Source organism: Strix aluco, chromosome 12 (assembly GCF_031877795.1).
Source record: "Strix aluco isolate bStrAlu1 chromosome 12, bStrAlu1.hap1, whole genome shotgun sequence".
Taxonomy (NCBI): domain Eukaryota; kingdom Metazoa; phylum Chordata; class Aves; order Strigiformes; family Strigidae; genus Strix; species Strix aluco.
In genome coordinates this window covers 26,446,700-26,470,516 of record NC_133942.1, presented here as the reverse complement: position 1 = coordinate 26,470,516, position 23,817 = coordinate 26,446,700, and the positions used below count along the sequence as shown (strand labels likewise).

At 36.1% G+C, this 23,817-nt stretch overlaps 1 protein-coding gene across 8 annotated transcripts in view; it reads right to left on the bottom strand.

Annotated features, from left to right (window-relative positions):
* Positions 1–23,817, bottom strand: part of TCF12 (transcription factor 12) — a 174,093-nt gene that overhangs the window by 43,213 nt on the left and 107,063 nt on the right. For all 8 annotated transcript variants that reach the window (XM_074837132.1, XM_074837135.1, XM_074837134.1 and 5 more), the window contains 2 exons: positions 12,804–12,939; positions 9,636–9,688 (listed from right to left, as the gene is read on the bottom strand). In XM_074837132.1, the coding sequence (XP_074693233.1) occupies positions 9,636–9,688; positions 12,804–12,939 (189 nt within the window). The remainder of the gene's footprint in view (positions 1–9,635; positions 9,689–12,803; positions 12,940–23,817) is intronic.

Genomic DNA, 23,817 nt, shown 5'->3' with positions numbered 1-23,817 from the left:
AAGTACTTCCAGGATAACTGGAGTCAGTTCTTTGATGTAAAGACCATCATCAACATATCTGAAATTGCTGCTGTGCCTCCATGCACACATGCTCAATTTTCAAAATAGTATTTGAGATGAAGAGTATGATCAAGCCCCCTCTCAAATAATAAGCATTATCCACCTGTATTACAAGCAATTGGAAAAATGTTAAAACATACAGCAGAAAAAAATATCTCTGCTATATGGCATTGGGAGGGAGGCTTCTCTGCATTACAACTGCCCTATACTTGTACAGAGCAATTGTAATGAAAAATATACAGGTAATATTAACTGGTAATATTTACTAACACAATTAACATTTATCAGTACAAGGAAATCATTGACGTCCTCCATCACATGGGTAAGACAACAGCAACGATATGATCAATAAAACTGAGCAACGCCACTGCAAATGCTGTCTGTAGACAAACTAGTTTAAAGACTGGTACCTCCATAATGAGTCAATAAATGAATTTGCTCCAGAGTTACTTCCCCACAAATCAAAAGGATAACAATTTCATTTTACTGAAAAGGGAATTAGTTGTCCTACCCTCAGTTACATCAGTGGGAATAAAATCTTACTGTACAATACTTGAAATTTATCACTGTATCTGCTTTACATTTGCTGTACGAAAACATTGTTTCTCACAGGATATTTGCTACAGTGATTCACCTTAGAGGATCAAACCATAATTCCACCAAGCATATCAAACTTTAACCCACAGAAGTTTACTTTCACCAGAATAGATGAAAAATAAACCTAAAATGGAAGAATTCAAAAGACTGCTCAAAAAATTGTGATGTTGTTACCAATAACTCTGTATTTGCAGGAACTACTACCAGATAACTATTCCAAAAGCTCCTGAAGTCCAAAGTAAGTTTTTGTTTTGTGGTTGCAATTTTTATAATCCCCATTTAAGCCGAGTAACAGCTGCTCTGAAATTTGTTTTCTTAAGAGAATCATGTTACAGTGAAATGAATCATAGCTGGATCAGTGATACTGTACTGGGTACAGTTGTTTACTCCATTTTTCCTTGGTGACAAGTCAAGGGTTAATCTTATGACTCAGCCTGACAAAACAAGTCAGCTGGAGACAGGGCCAATTTTTTAAACTTGATTTCAGACAGACATGCCGTCAGCAGAGGAGCACTGAACTGACATGCACTTTGTAGCCCGAATTGTTTCCACTCATGACCCTGTGCTGTGTGTCAAAAACAATAAACTGCCTGTTTCTAAAGTATGTAAAGAGATTATGAAAGCTGATGCAGAGCAAAATACTGACCTAATAATAAACCAAGCTACCTGTAGGAGAATATTTTCAAAGATCATTTTAACACAAAGAAAATTTGTGAATGACCTACGTGTTCTCCCTAAAAACAAACGTCTATGTGAAATACGTTTTTGTCCAACTTGTCAGTCACAAAGCAAATACACAATGAGCATATGGAACCCATCATTTGAATTTATAAAACAAACAAACATAATTTCTCTAGATCACTGAAAATTATACAATATGAAAGATAATTATATAACTCTCTCAATGGACGAGAGCCATCCTCTGGTCAAATGTATTCCACAAGACTGAAATACTTTAAGAAGGTTATTGCTTTTTATCATAGTTTTATTATTTTAAATGGGTCTATTCAAACACAACAAGCAGCAAAAACTTTTACAATTAATTATGTGCAACTAGAAATTAAAAGTTCCTTTTTCACCAACAAAAGCAACTGTGATGTGTAAACCCAAGTAACATGGGTTTCCTCATGGAGAGTTGGCTTCAATTCTGCTGAACAAATGGTAACATGGTAAGAGCCCAAACATGCTTTTGATGGGGATACCAATTCTACTGTTCTTACTAATTTCCATTTAATTTCTTTGGGGCTAGGTTAACCTGCTATGTTTGCAAATAAGGTGAAGGCAACTGCCCTAGAGGTGTCTCCTCCCCCCTCTGTTCAAGGTTGGAACTTATTATCAATTTCAACCACATTCGACAGAGGAACAGAAGTTTCACGAGTGATTAAGTTCTTGCCAGTTCTAAGAAGACTGGAACCTGAACAGGAGAGACAGACCCCAACTGATGCCCCATTGAAATAAAGGCAAGGTATGAAGAATAGAGGATAATAGACAAATTCATAGAAAGTAAGTCCAATACTGAACAACCTGTTGCTAATTCAAACATACATAGTAACTTCAAGATGCTTTTCTTGCAACAATTCAGGGAAAAAAAAAAAAATCTAGGCATCTAGGGCTCCCAATATAACCTATTTTAAACCCAGACATTTATGATTAACTATAGCAAGGCCAGAGGTAGGATTGTCGATAAAGGATGCCTTGAACATCATGAATAATGCAGCTGTTACAGACAAGATTCCAAAGCTTAAGAAACAAACCTGGCTGTTTTAGGGGGAAAACATGTCACTTATTATACTGTCCTCTATTTAATTCATCAGTTAAGTAAATGTTAATTGATTTTAAAATCCTGGAAGTACAGCCTTCTGTTGTTAACCAACCACTATGTATGCTGTTCAGCAGAGACTGCAGCCTAACTGTATGGAAGACAACTTAAAATAACCCAGTGGACTAAATTTGATAGGCAAAACCCCCACAATATCCAAAGGAAGATGTTTTAAGCAAATTACTTCACCGATCTATGCAAGAGCTAAAATAGTTTAGTGGTTTTCCTGTTCAAAAGGTTTGTCTTTAACTTCACATTTATCATCGATGTCACTATTACCAGGGAAAAGGGAACAGTTTGAAGGAATAAAGAACAGACAATAAATACTAACGAAATTGATATTAATTGCTATCCATTACTTTTACCTAGCAATATTACAAGTTTTTTGCAGGGTCTGGAGGATGGTTGTTGGGGGGTTTTTGTTTGCAAAAACACCCATTACCTATGACAGATATGGGTAAAAAAAAATATATATTTTTTTTTAATTGGAAACTACAGCTAGGAAGTTTCTCTTTCAGTAGTTTTTCAAATAACATTGAATTTCAGATATTTAGGTTTTTACATAAATATTTTACTAGAATGGAAAGAATGAGGAAAAAAGTGTTGTATATCACGTTCTTCAGAATCAAACACAAAACAATTTGAGGAAGTTTTAAAACTTGTTTCAAAATCTTTCAAATACAACTTTGATAGGATATTGCTTAAATGAAGAAAGTTTTATTATTTTGCTGAAAATATTAAGCACTTAAGCTTTGAAAGCCTCTATATGAAGGTCTTTATGCATATCTACACTAAAAAGTAAATAAAACTGTTTATTATCCTGAAGCAATAAGTTGTCCCATCAGAAGTCAGATAATCATCATCTCAAAATGCGCTAAAAACCTATCCAATCTAAAAATGTGTATACACCTTAAAAGAATTTTAAAACCTGGAATGAATTAGCAAGGTTGTGTTACTGAAACTTGCAGAAGGTTACCTGAATTACAAATCTTTTCACATCAACTCAATACAACCAAGAAAATTTGAAAAATTAAAAAGTGATTAAGGGGTCCCTCTACTGGTCCAACCTTAGTATCATTTAACTTTTATTTCATTACTGAAGTACAGTGTATTTTTCACTTTCTCCCCTCACCTAAACTGTGCAGCTACACCTGCACTTGTGTGATCTCCCTGTAGGTGGCTCCATAGCCAAAACGTGAGCGCAGCCTGATACACCAATACACACACACCTTTTGAATTTATTAAATAATTCAGTGCCAGAGAAGCTTTAGAAGATTGCATGTCAAAACGCAGAGAGCTAATTGTGCCTCAGCATATATTTCCTTGCATCTCCCCCCTTCTTCTGAACTCCAACTTGCTGCTGGGAACAACTGCTTTGCAAATGAAACCGAGTATCAGAAGCCAAACGAGCAATGCTGTCATCCACAGTTATGAATACGCCTACTACTTCCCTATAGAAAGAAAAAACACTAACAACTAATCCTAGCTATCAGTGCAAATGGTATGAAATCCCATCACTAAATCTCCCAGACTGTACAACTTGCTTTCTTTATAAGTCTTGATATCACAAAAAAACTCTGTAGCACTAAACCAAGAGTAATTTAATTCAATTTCTTTGCTTCAAGTGTGTAATGACATATCTTCATCTGAAATTTCACTGGAAGATTATGCAGTGCTTTAATTTCAGCACCACTGTTTTGAAAAAGCAATCATTTTTGTCTTGCCCAACATTTGGACAGAGCAAGCAGCTGAAAGGGAACATCTCGGTTCAACAGCGTGTAACAGTCGAGGAACACAACGTTGCTCACTATTTTCTCAGCTGACTTCAGGGATGATAAAAGCCTTCCCACCAAAACCACAAGTATTATCAAGCAAAAGATATTAAGAAGTAGTCTTCAAAAAAGCTTTTATCCTTATCTATTGTTGTAAAACACCACACTAATTTATGGCAATGGACACATTAATCTTTGAGGTAAAGCAGAAGTTGCAGCAATTCCATATAACTTCTCCCTAAATTACACAAGCTGCAATTCAGTCATGTTATTTTTCAGATAACAGTTTCAGAACTATGCACAGATTTAAGGTTCTTTTATGCAGATCTACACTCTAATTTAAGAGCATCTAATATGCTAATTTTGATACATAGTGAAAACTTCAAAAATAAAGTATCTTCAGTAAATCCAAACACAGAGAAATAATGTGACATCATTATCTATCCCTCATATATGCATATGCAGGATTTTCATAGATAAAACCTCTCAATTAAGTGACCTCACAATAGTTCACCATAGCCAGATGACAGGACAGTTAGTTTGGAAAAAAGATCTGAATGCGATTTTTAAAAATGCTATTAAGAGAGGGTTACTTAAGTACCTTTTCCCTAATTCAGTGGGAACTTGATCTGAACTCTCACAGCAGGACTTTGCAATGGACTGCTTAGTTGTTTAATGACAGCTAAATGTTCTCTTACAGCAAAGAGCAGGTAGGATGTTAAAATCTGAGGTTACTGCTGTTTTCAGAGAGATTTCAAATAAAGGCCATGTTGAAAAAATACTACAATAATCTATCTAGAAAAACAGGTATTTTTCTTAATATACATAAGAAACACTTTTCCTTGGTCTGTAACATAATTCAGGGGTTGGATGTTTTATATATTTGCTTTTTCTTTAAGTTCACAGATAAACAGGGTTCTTAAAAAGGAGTACAGAGCAAGTCCCTGAAAACTTTATCCATTGAATCAGGTGACTAAAGAACGAGCATAAAGCAGAAGGGAAGATGGAAGACTGTGTCATGAGGAAGAAGTCAAAAGTTCTCTGTTGCATTATCCATAAGGATTTATTTGCTCAGTTTTGTTATTTAAAATTGCCTTCTAAAACACAGCACAGAATCAGAGATTACTGCTGTCTTTGAGAGTCTTAAATACTGAAGACAAGTGACAGTTGATTGTACCACCTGAGCGCACAATGCAATTCACAACAGCTCTGAACAAACTAAATGCCGCTTTTTACATTTTGACACCATTTCTGGCCAGTGGGAAAAAAATCTTACAAAAATGAAAGTCCCTCTAGAAAGTCAGTTAAACACAACATCACCTCAGTTAAACATCACACAAAGTATCTACCCAGGATGCTCCAACATTTTTATTCAGAGCCACAGACTTCATAAAATATTCCAAGGATGTTGCTTTATTTCAATACACATTGAACTTGCTAATATTGAGGATAATTCTCTAAAGAAAGTCCACTCAGTGAGGTGAATGTTTTATTATTTCTAAAACAATCTAAACATTAAAGTGTCAAAAACTGGTTTCAGATAAACATTCAGAGGACTGGATACTTTCCACTCCACCATTTCAAATAATCTCCTTTTACCCTTCAGGATGGTTGGAGGAAGGAGGAGCACAGAAAGGAGTAAGAGCTACTATTTTTCTTCTGGTACCATTAGTACCTTTATGAACCATCTCTTGAAATGTATTTCTCAAGCTCAGTCTTAAAAGACTATCATGATACCAAAAAGAAAAGTGCCTTAAAAGTTCTATGCATGCAAACAAAGTTTTCTCTAGCTTTACTTCATAATGAATTCTTGCAATAAATTAGCACCCATAGACTATACACATACTATAGAGGGTGATACATGAGGAACTCCTATAATCAAGCTACAAATTGTCTTAATTGTATTGAAAAATGTAATGAGTTTGAATTCAGAAGATCTCTCGTATAAGAAAATATTCATTTGACAATCTCTTATTAAACAAGTGGCAATCTAAAGTTTAATATTAATTAATAGTCTCAGGTACTGTGGAAAGTCTAAAATACTCAAAATAGTTATTAGAAATGGCACTGTAGAGAAAATAATCAGATATTTGTGCCTGTGTGTCACAGCTGCTCTGTAACAAAAATCAACAGACATGTATTTAAGGTTATTTATCTGATATGAAACTAATTGAATGGCAAAAGAATGATGATAGATATCCACACTATTTTTCTTAGAATTATGACCTCATGATAGCTACTGATGATGGTACTAATCATAAATATTATTTTGAAATATTTTTTGACAACACATATAAATAGTATGTTTCTGCTCATAGCCCATCCATAATTAGCTGGCAATCTCCCTGTGCATTTCCAAAAGTGAGCCTTACTTTTCTTTCTTCTCCCTCTGCAGACTGATCAGCTCTTTGAAAACCCTGACACTCTGCTCTTCCTAACTCAGTCCCACGATTAGTTACAACTGGTTTCAAGTCACATGATGTTATTAGTTTCTTGGCTTAGTTAAGGTAACTCCTACAATCAGAAAAATTCACAGAAATACAACAATTTTGAATCTCCGAGGATAATGTAACTCACTGAACAGTATTTTTCCCCCCGCTATAATATAAACGGCACATCATAATCTTTCTGTTCACTCATGCCTGGCTTGAACTAACAGTGAGGAAAAAATAAACCACTGATCTTTTAGTTTCTATCCTCCCAACAAGGCTTTAAATTTAGTAGTTGTAGTTTAACATAAATGCTTGCATGTCAACATTCAAAATGTTTTGGGCAATGACTCACCACTTAGCAACTTACCACAGGAAAACTTAAAAATGCATTTGCCTGGTGCATTTAATTTTTACAGTAAAAGGACAAGTTCAGATTAAGCTGCATTCCAGAAAGGAACTAAGCAATTCATTAGCACTTTCCTCTGTAACTATTTTTACTTTAGGCTCTGATAAGAATACATGAAGAAAAATAAACCTCAAAGCAAGTAATTTCAGAAAATACCATACAAATCCAAGAGAAAAAGAAACAAACTAGAGGAAGTTTAAGAGGTTTTTTTTTAAAAAAAATCATTCTTTTTTAAAAGATTATTAGATATCTAGGAAATCAAATTACTGCTGAGTATCTGTGACATGGTAGCCCTATACTAACTTAAAAATATTGCTGAAAAAAATCTTTTCTAAACTGAAAAAATACAGATTTGTACAGTAACATTAAGTTTCATCTTTCTTGTGACTTTCCATATTATAATTAAACTTCTCTGCACTACCTATTAGCTATATCAATTTTTATCTTTCCCACAATGTAGTCTGACTTTTTACCAAGGTATATTTAAAATAGAGACAACTTACATAATTATCTATTCAATTTCGATTTCCTATGATGCTCATTGAAATTCAATTTTACTTCATCTTCGAAACACATAATATCTCATATAACTTTTTTTTAAAAATATGTCATTTTATATCAAGGCTCTATTCATCACTGAAAGCACTGAAAGAGAGAAAGAGTACTTAAAAACTGCAGCACCGCAATCATTGATTAGTCACAGTAACCACACTTCATTGTGCAGATTGGTACAATGTTAATACAAATAAAATTTATCAGCATTTTGTTGTCTCCACTCCATTTGAAAAATACTGCTTCTTACAATTAAAGCCTGGCAAGAGAAATGAGAGAAATTTTTCATTTGCTAAAATGATCTCTTTACCTGGCTGACGCTACTAAATATTAAACATGTAATGTAAGCTTTATTACTCGCCTAGAATTACGGTAATAAATTACATGAAAATTGCACTGCTATGTGTTTTAGCTCCTCTGACATTTTAAATATATTTTTGTTAATCTAGCAGAAATCATCTGCTAGACTGTAAAGCCACCCTACATAACACACAACTGTTAAAATGTAAATTGCCAAACTATTTTTAGCTGCTGCTGAAGGGGGGGGGGGGGGGGAATAAAAGGCGGGGGGGCGGGGGGAGGAAGAAGAAGAATATTCCTGGCCTCGGGAATAATGATTTGAGGCATTGTGTTCATTTTGTTTATCAAGCAGCTATTCAGCCTCTAGTGGGGCCCAAGTGCTTATGCAAGCAAAAGCTTTTAAGAGTGCCTGCAGCTGCAATCCTGGCTTCCAGGTAGGCTGCAGGTTCAGAGCACAGCTGCCCCAGGCTATCTACACTATCTCGGCTCCATCTGCAAGTACGGTTAAAATAGGATTTCAGATCCCGGTTTCTGTATGTATCACCGTGAGCAGGGTGAGGGAGAAGGGAAAGAGAGGGAGGAGAGAACAGGGGAGATGCAAGGACTAGAAGACACCATCCGCACTTCAGACTCAATACCAAATAAAAAGATCAGACCCATTTTGTTCCCACTATATTACTGTTGCCCGTGCAGTATGTTCTATTCAGCCTATCCGGCTTTGAGTTATGACTCATCCAAGTGCACCTGCGCCCATGTGTTAAGTACTGCCAAATAAAAGCCCAACATCCATTTACACAACAAAGAGATGTACCCCGCAAGGCAGCGGAGCTTCCCCCTCCCCGCCTGTTTGTTCTGAGCAGGGGAAAAAAATAATTCTGTCCTCCGCTTCACCGGGGATTTTTCACTTCACGTGGATTTTTAAATGCAGATTCATTTATAAACAATTTTCTTCCTTTTAAGAATAAAGCATATTTAATACCACAAAACACCCCTACAGCATTAGATTATCACAGCCATTAATGATTTTTCCACCAAAACCCTTCCAACCTTTTTCATCAAAGCCCTTTATTCTCGAAGGATAAATTTTCAAGCAAAGAGGGATCAACAAACTAGTTGCTTGAAAGCTTTCCTGATGCTAGGCTAAAGTTAGGAAAGGCTTAATGAAGGCTTTAAAATCCACCAGGGCTTCACAATGAACATCTGACTCGGTGATTTATGCATATTAATAACCTCAGTCCTACTGAGGCAAGCTGAGCTGTACATGTCCTCCGAATCTTAATGTCTTCAGCTCCACTGGGATTATTACAAATGTAAATTTCTAAGATTCTCAGCTATTAATCTCTGTCTGTCCTCCTGTTCAGCAACATAATGACTAATTAAACATCAAAAGACCTGTACAGGAGATCTTCTTTGACAGCTCCTGGCCCAGCTCTCTTCCCAAGAGAGGAATTCAAATGACAGGGACAAGTGGGTAGGAGCATATGAGCAAGCTACAAATCACTGCTATGAAATCTAAAAATTCCACATCAAATGTGTATTTAGTCCTCCAGAACCACTCCCAATTACCTAGCCTCGCTGTTCCTGTCCAGTGGATAGCCTTCCTAATGCTAAAGTTAAGTCATTTGTATGTATGTCAAGCAAAGAGAATGCAATTTGAGCCTGACTTGTTTACTATAAGTAAAAAACGTAGTACTTACAGAAGAAGGCAAGCCAGGGGGCACCTTTCTTACTTTCTTTGTCTGTAGAGGATCTGTACACAGAAAAACAACATTTCATCAAGTATCTGCATTACAGATGAAAAAGAATAAATAGCTACGCTATACAGTTTTTTCTTTCCATGATGGATTGCTTATTTTGCAATTTCATGCATTTTTTTATTCTATGCCAATGAAATGTCTTTCACATCAATACAAGAATGTAATGTACTGATGTTCTTCTCCAAAATAAAGCTTTGCTAAATACTTGCAATTCTTTCCATAAGGAAGGTAGTTCTCCCTAAGAACACTAATGCTAAAGGGTACACTGATGCCCTTATACACTTGCTAAGAAACAAAGTAAGATTTTGAGATATATAAAGGAGGAAAATGGAGCTGATTAGCTAGAGAAGTGCTTTCCCTTTCTGCACTTCAGAGTAAAGATAGAACTAGCAAAAAGGAATTTGACATGTTCAAGTATGATTTATACTCTAAAAATACTAACATGATCTACATTTCTACAGCTTTTAGACTATACCAGGGATGTAAATAAACAGAAAATCAAATGACCTAATTACTTTTCTTAAGTAATAAAGGCACTATAACTCGAATTTGCATGCAACAGTCAAGTTGGAAGTATGATACTTGCTTCCTTCTACCAATAATTATTGTAACATCACAAAAGTACCCAGCAATTTCATTACCTAAATCAAGAACCTGAACCAGTTTAGTCAGCGGCTAATAAAATTAATCTGAACAGTATACACGCAAATTAAAAGTTAACTGATGTTCTGAAGACAAGTATCTGGCAAGATAACCAATTCTACAGTTGATCGATTGAGTCTTCAATTAAAATACAAAATTCCGATTTTTCTATTTTCATTCAAAACATTTAATCACAATTTTATTATACCATATGACAAGATAAAGGTGAGATAAGGTGAGAATATCTGCTGGACATCTTTACTCTGATTGTTCCCCATAGGGCACGTTTGGAAAGAAAATAAAAGGCCTTCTGGAAGAGATATTTACACTGTACTCAGTGTGTCACCTGAAAGGGAACACTGGTTGGTTTCAATGAACTTTAGTAGCAAATTTAAAAAGAGTTTGTTAAAACCCTGGTCAGGCAACTTCTTCACAGGGATAAAATGGCCATAACTCAACTTGGCTTTAAATTCTCAGGCAGCAGTTCTGTAACATTTAACTAGTCCGTTAAAAAAATAAAGATATTTCAGACATACTTTCTCAAGCTATTGGAAACAAGACTCGAGATAAAAGTGCACTTCATTTTCCTGGCATTTCTGGAAAAACATTTCCATAAATTTGTAACCACCGCCTGCCATGTCCCAGGTTACGGTCCCCCAGATTCAGCTATGACAGAAGGAGGAATATCACACTGTTACCAGTTTGAACTGGTTTATACTCCCTGAGCTTCTCTTTCAAAGAGGAAAAAAAAAAAAAAGGAGTACTACTTTGAAAACACCACACTTAGCTTCATTTCCTTTAATTTAATAATATCTGGATCTTATCTAAGTCTATACAGTTTGCACAAGAAACTAACTTAATCGTATATTCAAGTACATAATAGAAATGGGACAATCTCATTTAGGACTGTCCCTCTATGACTGCTTCATACCACAACCTTTCTGCCTACATCAGTATCACACTCTGTCCGTTACCCAAAGTCATGCTCTAACAGCCCCTCTGTTACTCAAAACTACAGCAGGTTACTATTAGAGTAGTTTCTCACTAAAACCAATTCAATGGGGGCTAAAACTTAATAATAATGACAACAACAATAAACCCCCCAATCTTTTCTATTAAAGTTCAAGCAACCTTCCAAGCAGTAAACAATTTAACTGAACTTTCCTCAAACTGTTCCTCTTCCGAAAAAGATCTGAAGAACTGCTGCATTTGATTCTCATGTTCTAAGGAACACTAATACTTATAAGAGTATTTGTAAAGAAAGACAACCCCAGGCTGAAAGGCAGTTGTCTTGACAACAGGTTAAAGAGTTGCGCAAGAATGGTATTTTAAAATAATACATATATACGCACACACATATAGGTAAAGTTCCAAAATAATATTTTTATAATTAAAGATTTTAAAATCAATTTCAAGCATATTCAGGACTATTTTAATGCCCAAGGAGTTTGCAGTTCTAGTTAATACTAAAGTTACTTCAAGAAACAATTTGCATTTGGTGAAATCTTATATTTTGGGTAGAGTATGGTTTAAATTGTATGGTTCAAAAAACCCAAGATTTTATTATGGAATAGAAGTGCTGTACAGAATGAGTGGCATTAAAAAACCAAAATTATAACTAGAGTAATCCTAATGACATAACATGCTAACATTGAAATATGGTAGCTTTTAAACTAGGACATCAGGTTGCAGTCTCTCTTTTTATACCAAAAAGATTTTTTAAAAAACTTGCACACCCAATTATTGGCAATAGTCTTATAGCAGAAATGATAGAACATCTGGCTCATTCTTGATTCCCCAATTCAACCAAAAGTCTTTAGAGCTCTGAATTATTACCACTGACTATGACCGAGTATGAAAATTCCATTTATCTCTGAGTATCTCCAGAATAAAATACTAATACTGTCACAGGATTATAACAATTTTTAAGCAAGTTCCTGTCTGCATATTTTGCAAGGTAGTTTGATTTTAGGATAAACTACTAGTCTCCAATTGCTAAGAACTTTAAAGGCATGTTGAACCAATTACAATGAACTATATATTGCCCTGAATAAAGTTACTTTTAGCATATAAAAGGATAATTGTTTCCCCTTTGTGTCTTTCCTCTACTAAATAATGGTAATGACCTCAAGGTCAGGCATTTCCAGGAGTTAATGATGGCATGGGTTAAGGGCACTCAGCTGGTCATCAGCTCCTATCCATCTGTCATTATTGCTTTTGCAATTAAGGGTTTTATTGGAGTTTCTTGTTTGTTTTATAAGCAATACTGACCAGTGTTGAATCCAAACTAGCATCTCAAAAAAAAAATGTTAATAATTCCAGTTTATCTCTTATATAGCAGTTTTCTGTAATTTGAATTTCAGTACAGAGCAATCTCTAGTATATAAAATGAATTGTCAAAGAAAATAATAAAGTCTGCAGAAACGCATCATGAACAGAAGTTTAAAAACTGTCTATATTACTCACCAAGAGCTGGTGAGTCATGAAGTGGTCTTCGGCGTTGATTTGTGGCAGAAAACGGGTAGTAGGGTGTTCCAGGTTTTCCCGAGGATGACAGCTGACCTGGACTTCCAAGCCCCATATCTGAACGAAGCAGACTAGACTGCAGAATACACAGAGAAAAGTAAAATTAAACTCTATATAACAACTCAGCTGTTAATATACCAGGCTAACAAACTATTAACCACACATACTGCTTTTGGCATTTATAGGAATTTACCAGGCTTTCAGTGAAGGTCTTAAGAGTTCAAAAAAAATGTTGACTTTTAAAAATCAGTATTCAGAGAATATACTATAGCATAATTCAGAAAGGCAGAACAAGTTTGGCTGTGAGCCTCTAAAAACACATAACCATTTCAGTTTAAAACATTTGAAAGAATCAATTCATACTTATATTCTAAACAAAAACCTAATTCCTTGTTTAGTTTGCAATGTAACATCTCTTCTATTACATGGTATAAACATAATTGATAAAAACTACGAGTTTGTAGTGTGACATTAAGTTTTAGCACATACTTAGAAATCCAGATTTATATTACACATTCATAAAAACATGGAATAATTGTCAAAAAACCCCTGAACCCATACAAAAGAGATAACAGATTAGATTAATGCACAGAACATAAAAAATCATGACATTTTAAAGACTACAAACCAACAGTGTAGTTGAACCCTACCCTTTTTGTTCCCTTTTCATGCAGTAAATACAAGAACATTCTAAACACTTAACAAGAGCATTATATATTGTTTGGCCTCACGTTATTTGGATTTCTTCTGTGAAACTGAAATAAACGTTGGTGATTTATGAGAACATAGTTTCTTCATGGTTGATACTATGCTTAGCCTTGTTTCAGTCTGAAAATCCCCAGACTTGGAGTGAAACCCACAGAAAACATAATGCTAGCAGGCAGTAAGAACGCCTTCACTGTGGCTTCACTCCTGGCTGTCGCATACAGCCTTCCTCATACAGCAGCAGCCATTCTGTGTTACACATAGCTAAAGACACTTTGCTTTTAATATCTGCAAAATTAGACAGTGTTTTTAGACCACTATGTAACCAGCAGCCTTCAGAAACAAGTGATTTGATTTCTTCACACTCGGTCATTACGTGGTGCAGTCTTCCGGTGATGAAGGGGGTAAAGCACGGCTGTCAGATGACAGGACAACAGTTATGTTTTGTCTACATTCAAACTGCGTTGAAGTTGCAATTGTCAGATGATGCTAAAACAGAAACTGCTGACTAGATTAACTTTTATACCAAAACAACCTTGAAGTGTCACCTAGTTAAAGTTTCTCCTTCAGCCCCACTGCTCCCAAGCCAACTTTCCTCCTCCCCTCAAACTGCTCCCAACAATGAAGCCCACTCATACCCACGGGTGCCAGAGGTTGCCAAACAAGCACACTTGCGCTCTGGATCACGGCAGGAACCACTCTAGCACTGTTGCCTTCAAGGGCTACCGCAGCCCACCGGAATACGTGCAGAGGGCATTGCTCAGGGCTCTCCTCACCATTCTTCCTAAAGTCTGAACACACTCATTCATAAACAAATGTAATTTTTTTGATTATGTTGTATCACCCAAGCTGGTTCTTTCGGTTTGATGATTTGTGAAAGATGAGGCTAACTCACATGGCTCTCAGTAAAGTACTAAATCCCTTCTAATTTGCAGTGTACTGGGATTAGCAGAAAATCCAGAGTTCATCTACAATTACAGACTATATATAAAATAAGTAATAACCTCAAATGCATTTTTCTAGATAAATGGTTTTGCATCATATCACAACTGAAATTTCTTTTACTTGTCTGATTAACCAATCTGAGCATTGAAAAGAGTAGGATGTTACAAGGCACCCCGTTACAAACTAAAGGAGGGCCCAGAAGTGTTAAGTATTTCCTACAAATGCATCACACAGTTTAACAACAAAGTTAATAATGATTCAAAATGTTAAGGCATAAAAATAAAGTTTCCTCTCAGCTCAATTTCTTCATTCTTATTCTTACAATAGTCTTTAATTCAGAATTGTTAATATAAAACTCATACTGAAATGAGATGCCCTTATAAGGAGTGAAGTGATCCTTATACAAAGTATGCAGAAGATACAGGGGGGAGGGGGAAATCTGCTTGTAGACTGTTTCAAGATTTGCTAATTTTGCCTTTGACAAACAGTTAAGAGTTTATTGTTTTGCATAAAACATTATGATTATCAGAATATCTGGCTTACATAGTATAAGCCTGAATTTAGCAAAGATGCTGTTCACATTTATTAGAGTTTTAGCGGGGAACACTGCAGGAAACCTGGGCAACGTTTTGTGAAAAGCACTTCCTCCAAACCAATGCTCTCCAAGAGAAGACATTAGACCAGTCCTGCACTTAGCCCAAGAATACCCAGGACTGAAAGAAAACTACTTCACATAGCCCAGGTGGAAGGGGAGGAAGTATAGTGATAGTTGTCATTTCAAGTAGCTGAAGCAAGGTCCCACTCAGAGAATCCCAGAACCACTGGGGCTTGCAGGGACCTCTTGAGGTCATCTCCTCCAGCCCCTGCTCTCTCAGAGCAGCTGTCAAACACAGTTAGGAACTACCTCCCATTCACGTTAAAGACAACCCTCCTTTCTTCCCTCCAGCATCTCCTTCTGATCATTGGCAGTGATTTTGGAAATGCAACAGGATCCACACAGATGCCTCCAAAAAAAAGGGTAGAAGGGTTCTTAGTTCCTCTGTTCCTCTATTCATTAAGGGGGAGGGAGGGGAGATGACCAAAAAAACACCCTCCACAAAAAACCAAACCACCAGTAAAAAGTCTTAAATTCACTTCTACCAAGCCATTCCAAAAGGCATGTATCTGTATCCTTTTCAGAACCTCCAACCTTTACCTCATGACATCTGCCACTCTTGCTTTTGTCCTAAGCATTCCAGGTCTCAACATTTTCATCAGACCCTTAATTTCAAAGCAACATGGCTACCACAACATAAAAGTAATACAATACATACTCAGTAAATCACAAGCTATGTGACACACTCTAAAGAAGTTTCCTGATCTATATTGTGTTTGGGTAAGAATTTTTTATTGAAAGAAAAAAAAAAGGGGGAAAGAAAACCAAACCCAAGAAACACAACACTCTTCTACCATTCCCACAATCAAATGAAGCATCTGTTTAAAATTTTATAATTGTTCCTCAGTCTTCCAAAGGAAATAAAAATAGATGTCATTAGTTCAGCTTATTGATTTTTCTGCCTGTCTGAACCAATTGAGAAGCAATATTGATTAGGACTGATCCTTTCCTAAGGGCATCTGATAAAGAAAGGAATACAAAAATACCACTGAGGATAGCAAAAAAGCTTTGTATTATCAGCACCAAGCTTCTCCTGACTAAGTGCCTGAGGTCCCTGCACACAGGCAGATCGCTTACATACGTAGTTTGCAGCACTCTCCACAGAGAACATTCACGCTCACTCCGAACCTCATCTGCCAAGCACGGATCCAATTACTAAAGAATAATCAATGACTGGTTATTCTCCTGAATGCTGCTGAGGCCTGTCTGCATTACCATTATAAATAAACAGGCATCACCCTTAAAAATTCGCCTCTTTGGATTTTATAAGGCATATTTCCAGCTTCAAGATAAATAAGCATTATTTAAAGCAATATTTTCCCTGAGGAATATGTGTTCAATAACCAACCTAAAAAAAAAAGAAAGAAAACAAAATTAAAAAGGTTTTTATTACAATCAACTAAGAACATAGCAAGCCTGATTCCAAAGAGAACACAGAAGAAGGGGTAAACATGACTCCTTTACTTTTCAAATTTATCCCTTTCAGCAAAACCAAGAAACAGTTTTGACAGCCTCAGGGGAAATCACATGGTCTGACCCAAAAAATAAAGGCTTTTACAAAGGCCGTTATGTAGACAAATGCTTTAAAGGGGTCCTTTCCCTAAAAAGTATTCTCATAAAATGAAATGCAGGGGAGTCATCTATTCAAACATTAGGGGTGAGGTGGGGAGAAAAGAATCATATCTACATATGGGGGGGTGTGTGTATTTATGCACCTTTGTCACAGAAAACAAGTAACTTTGTATTGCAGCTGCACTTACGTGCATGCAAAGTTAGCTTCCATTCAAACTAACAAGCTAATCAACCATATGCTTACATCCAAATGGTATGCTGGAGTTGAAGAAGGCTCCTTACTCAATGTATTTTAAAATGGTTTTTAAATTGATTCTTTCAAAGAATTTGAGCATAAAAGTAAGAAACAGTTTGACTACTTTGGAAGTTTTCTTTTCCCCAGCCCAATGCTATGAATCTTTAGAATCCCAAAGATACAATTTGATGCCAAAATACTGCTCTGCATTCAATGAACTTCTAGGACACCGGCCAGCAGAATTCTAATATGTTACTAAACAGTTCTTTGATTTTCTTACTTTGATATAAAAAAAGAAATGTGGACAAGTAAAGGCCTACAGATGTCCTTATGTAATATTCCTTGCAGCTCTCCAGCACTTAGGCTGGATATAGATAGGAAAGCCAAGCTGTCCTGCAAAACACACGAACATTTTTAACAAACACACTCCATACACTGCACTGTTGCATATAAGGTTTTACCTTTTCAAAAATGTACTTGTTATAGACAGTTAGCCTTGTGCTTCTTGGTTTAAATCTCATTCATTTAAAAAATTCAAACATATTAGCAAACACTTTAAGAACTCAGATTTTCCTAGTGTAGCCATAGCCAAACTATGCAATAGTTTCATCCAGATACAACTGTGTGCCTTTACATTATTCATTAATTTCCACCAAAAGAATAATATTGTCAAGAATAAAAGCATTAGCCCATTATATGCAACTGATTATGACAGGGCCATTGTGCTGGCATAAGGCAGGAGGCTGCTTTGGCAGTGAAATGAGAGCTGCCACTTACCAACTGCACACTTAGATCTTGAAACTGCCTCCCCCTGCCCCCCCCCCGCCCCTTTTCTCCCCCAAACTAGTCAACTAGATTTCATTTTTCCTAGGTTTTTTTGTATTAGCCTCCTTTTCAAAAAGGTTATGCTTTGAGTCCCATTAGTCAGGCTGACCCTATTTAAGGCAGGAAAACTGTCTGAAGTTTAAAAAAAAAAAGTACTTAGGTGTTCAGTTAAAAATTGGGAGCTTAGATACATTCTTTTGTAAAAGTAAAGTATCACAACAGCACTCATTTCAATCAAAACCCTCTATTATCCCACCATATAGTCATAGACAAACTCACTTAGTATTTCTCTATTTCTCAGAATTACGTAGAGCAGATAGTAAGTGCATTCCTTGCCTTACTGTAAACTTAAAATGCTGCACCGGGTAGAGCAGAAGTTTCATGTATATGTCTTTTTATTCAGTGAGCCATCTGAATGATGTAAAGCACGTATATAATGTCTTAATATTTCACATGTCTTGCTTTATAGATAAACCTGACAATTTGCATGAGCTAGTTTAAAAGAATATAACAAAATTGAGAAGTCAAACTCTGCTAAACTTGCAAAAATCCCCCAGCTAAGTTTTGTATGTTATTACCGTGATTCCAAAGGAAAACCTAGCACAAAATTAAAACATTAACAAATAATTTCTCTGTGAGATACTAGTACAGTACTGAGGTTTGGGCTGCAAAAAGACCATTCACCTGAGTTCCACATCGTGCAGTTTCAGCCAAAAATATAATGAAGATATAAAGTGTTGAATTTCACTTTACTCAAGTCTCCAATCTTTGGAAACTGTAATGAATATGCACTCCAAAATAGGAGCTGAATTTGGAAAAACACTGACATATGATGTAAATTCATTTTAAATTTAAATTCTAGAGATATGTTTGCAATTATCAGCATGTTGTTAAAGAATCTCATCCTGAGAATATCATCAAATAGTAATGTGAAATACAGTGTTACCATTTTGAGAACAAAGGGACCCTGAATGAGTAATCAATAGCAACTGGCAGAAAATGAGGCATTAATTATGATCCTCTCTAGTGTTTTGTCTCAAACAAGGTTTCATTAAATATATTGTGCTAACCTGTACATCTTCAAGCCATTGCCAATAGATTTGATCAGATACATTTTTGGTCTGTTTCAGGAGGAGGAAAATATCAGAATTAAAAAACCAAAACAACATCTAAAGTGTTATATGATAACTTGAGCATTTTCTCTTGATCAATTTAAAGGAAATCAGGGGTTGCCAATAAAACATCTCAGGAGAGGATCCTCTAACATCACGTTGATAATTGCAAACATATTCCTCATTTTAAAAAAATACTCAGATCTTATAATCTCAATGTAGTCTCTTGAAAATTTAATTATCATCTCCTATACCTAAAGTATCATGCAGGTTTGAGAAGATAATGACAGTCATCCATCAACTGCATCCTGCCAGTGTAATCAGGCTAATCTAGCTCACTGGAGTAAAAAACAGCTACCTAGGGTACTAAACACTGAAGTGATGCAACATCGTAAACAAAATAACAGACAGTTAGGTTTACTATCTTCCCAATTAATGTTAGCACTGAAAAATATCAAGGTATCAATACATTCTCTTTTTACACGAAAGCTTTTCTGAATCACCATGAGTTGCTTATTCAATGTGTATACTTACACAGAATTATCTGTAGTAGCAGATTCTGTGTATTTGTAAATACTGAGACTGAGCACAGGGACAGAGGAGGAAGGAGGAATAAGTTTATACAGAATTCCATATATGTTTTTTTAAGCACTGGGAGGAGTAAAGATTAAACGTGAAGGGAAGGAAACATTTTGTATTCCTTCTGCATCTAAACGGCTTTAAAGCACCTGATCAATACAAATAATTTGATGAGTCCCTTCCTTCTCTTTTGCAATAGCGGCTTCCCTGCACTGATACTGCATATTGGCAAGACTACAAATTCTGTCTTACACTTCTAAAAGCAGCACCCTGCTGATGTTGGTGTCCAATCCCCGAGGTTATGCTGGCTCAGCTTGTCTTCGCTCATCCCCCCGGGCAAGGTATTTTTGCATTGCTGACTGAATTCTAGGCAGGCATTACTAAGCATTGTGATTACAGGTCAGGCTCTCCTCCCTTTGCCTTTGAATCTTTTTGCTACATTATGAAAACAGTAATTTGAACAGCTTCCTTACTATGATTATACAAAAGCAGAAGGTTTGTGGAGAACTGCAAAGTGTCAGAAGAGAAGCAGCTGAGGGGTTATTCATCTACTTCTTAATTTTTTGGTACCAGCCTTCCTGCTTTTCTCTATGATTACAAGATACGAGCATGAGAAGTCAACATTATAAAAGATTTTATGCTGAATCTTATTTACAGAAGTCAGACTATAAAGGATATTATAATGCTCAAACTATCCTTGCATCTGTTTCTCCCTCTGCATCTTCAGCAAAATGATTTCAAAAGATATCAGACCATTAGTAGAATGTTTCATGTATATGGTATGGAAGTTAAGCTGTGCATCTCCTCTCCCACACAACCAAGAGAAAAATCGCACTTGCTCTAAGCACCGAGTCAGAAAAAGCATAACATAATGAGGGTTCAAAACCTATCATTAATATAGCAACCAGATAATTGTTAGGACTTAACATGGAGGACCCATATGTTTTCACATACGATCAAGTGAAAGCTAAACCCAACACTAGAGTGCTAGTAAATGGATAGACAAGCCCAGTAAATATCTTAGGCTACAATCCCCTCCCCTTAATAAATGTTATCTTTCACTCCCTGCTCTTTAGAAGCCTGTGCCATCAAGAGCACTACCATCTTGAAAATCACTCCGCAATACAACTGAAACCAATGCTAGTTGGATGGTTTAGTTCCACAGAAGAGGAATCAAAATGGCAAATGTGTCTTGTGCTTCTTTCCATCCACTGACTATCTGCTCAAGCTACAGTCTCTCCTAGCCCATCCCAGGCAGCTAATGCTAAGTAACAGGTTGCTTACACCACTCTTATCTACTCCCTTCCAATTCTACTCAGGGACTGTATTCATCTTGAGAGCAGTAATCCATGCAGATGCAAGGTTTGGAAAGGGACTTTATCTCTCTGTGAGGTAAGAAAGGAAGGTAAATGGGGGCTCAACATACTAGAGTAGTTGTAGACAAAAGAAATAAACACTTCAAAAAAATCCAAAGGGCAACCCAGCTCATTCAAACAGACAGGTATGGCTGGGAGAAAAGAATTGAGCTAATCTTTTCCCCATCCTCCAATAATACCACAAATTTGTAATTGAGAAGCACCCAGCTCTGAGGCAGTAAGATTAGCTGCAGACAAACAGTAATTGGCCAAAGAAATTGTATCCACTCTCCATGGTGTAGCATGCTTTTTACTTCCTTATGGAGCAACATGTAAGATACTAGACATGTATTGATTTACAGGATACTCATTACCTTAAATACCATCAAACAATCAAAAATTGGAAGTAGGCATAAAAACTTGCCAACCCTAAATAGTGTGAGAAAGAAGGGCAAAGACAAGTAACAGTTTGTCTGCTTAAGAGATTCAATATGATTTCTTGCAGAACTGCTCCCCTTTTATAAATAGCATCCCTCCCCCAACTATAACTAATTCCTAACACCTGCTACCCCCTTCATTCGGGGGATGTCTTCCCTGATTAACTTCAGGTAGTCACCTCCAGCTCCGGAAGAAGAGACCTGGCCTGTGCCCAGTACATTTTTACTTTCTAAAAAAGGTTCTGCAGGCTCCTTATCTGCTGAGAGACAGGAGATATTTTCCCAATAGCACAATAAGTAATTCACCTCTAGTAAATCGTAATCAAGAGAAAGTTAATATTGCTTGATTTTACTTGAGAAGTAAAATGAAGCAAAATAAACTCAAGTTTGGACATGGCATCTGCCCTTAAACTATATATCCCTCTCCCCATCCCAACCTTTTAAGATGGTATCAGTTGGCAGAATCCAGAGTCGCTGCTTCAGTTAACATTGTGTCAGCCTTTCCTTCAGAAGCCACGTTTCTTAGAGATTGATAGCTCAGCTGTAAAAATCTGCTTTGGGGAGACACCTGATATCAAAGGTGTCAGAGAAGAGGAGATTAAAAAGAGAAAATTTACAAAATAAAATCAGTTTGTCAGCTTTAAAGTTATATTTGTATTAAAAATCCCACACATGTACAAGCCTTGAAATTTTTTTTATACTTTATACTTCCATAACTCAGTATTACTTGGATTTAAATAGACATTATGTTCTCTATACTGTTTCTAAACCTATGTGAGGAAGGAAGAAAAGTAACTGGTGCCACTGCTTGTAGTCTTTTCTAAGGCCCCACAGATAAGAAAGGGCCAGAATATCATGTATTTCTCTGCCTCATTGGAAGATCCATCTAAAGCAACTTCAAACATACTGCCAAAAGTGAGCAGGAAGAGCCTTCTTTTTGCTCTTTAACAAATATATTAGTTAAAAAAAAAAACAAAACAAAAGAAAAAACCTTGTGGGTCCATAGCTGATGCAATCTGACTACAGAGTGATAGCTCCTTATAATTAGCATGTTTAAAGTATCCATATTTTTTCCTTATTGTACACAATTACATAGGAGTATATATTATATCTCCTATGTATATCTCCTATGTAATATATATATTATATATAAAAGATCTACTTGCAAAACCTGGAAGTTTTTTGTTAAAAAAAAAAAAAAAGCAAGCCTGAAGGGATCTGAGACACACTAGCTACAAGGTTTAACCTAACATTCTCCGGAAGAAGTTATCCACGCTCTAGCATCCCTTTTGCCACAGTATTACTTCCTCTACTGTCTACCACCTAGGTGTGGTCTAAATATGCCTATTTCCAATCATTCCGGAGAAAAGCTATTTACATTTTTCTATTAATTTAAACCCTTTCATTAGTTCCCCCCCCTTTTGTTTTAAAATTGTTTCAATAACATTACAATATTATAGGAGCAGACAGCACATCCTCAACACAGAATAACTATCTAATTATTTCTCTCAAGGAAGCCATATAGGGATAGAGACTCACTGGCCCTACAAGGAAACACCCAATATATTTGTTCTACACAGTTGTTCATTACTTCTTTCATCTTCCAGCAAGACATCTAGTGCTGACAATTCTTTGACATATAATGCCACAGTAAAGTATGTTAGTAGTGGTCTATTACAATGGCCCTTGTATTAAAGTAATGAATTGTTAAAAACTTAGCAAAGCATCCTAGGAGCAACTGCAGAGACATGCTGCTATTTGGAGGCTACACCCACAGATCGAGACAGACTTGTTTGGAAGCTTTCATAGACGCTTAAAGAACAACCACATTTATAAAATGTGATGTGCTACTAATACCTTTTTCTTCTTTGACTCACACATTTTAAGTAACATTTCAGCTGTCAGATACCAGTAAAACACTACTCTATCCCACTACTCACAATCACTCATTTCTTGCACTCTTGCAACTTCCAAGTTTTTTGTTCTTACAAACCCATGTATTTCAAATTACATTTTTCATACTGTTCTTTGCTTTTCCATTTTTTTCAGATCTCATTTCTGCTTCCCACATACATTTTTATACACTCTTACCATCTAACATACACATTTTTGTCTGTATGCTTATTCTTCCAGCTGTTTAATGTTACCTGATGCTTTATTAAAAAAAAAAAAATCAGTTAATCTTTTCCATTAAACTATATACATACCTTAAAATTATATAGTTTCTGAACATATTAAAAATACTTTTAAGTTATTCAGTTCTATTTTCTCTATGCAGCAAGCTGGTATCTACATCCTGCCATGGATACTTCTTTTCACTCTTGCTTGCATATGCTTCACCTCACCAGTAACACAACAAAGTTGCCATTTTTGCCTATGCACATTATGAGCTAGCTTTTCTGTTCTCCCCAGCCAACTCAAATTTCTGGAGTTCTATTCTCATTACATTTCAACCTATGAGATAGCTGTTAGAGAGAGCATCTCTGAGATACCACTTTCGCCAGCTTGCAGGGTTGTTCTTTAGATTCGCATTC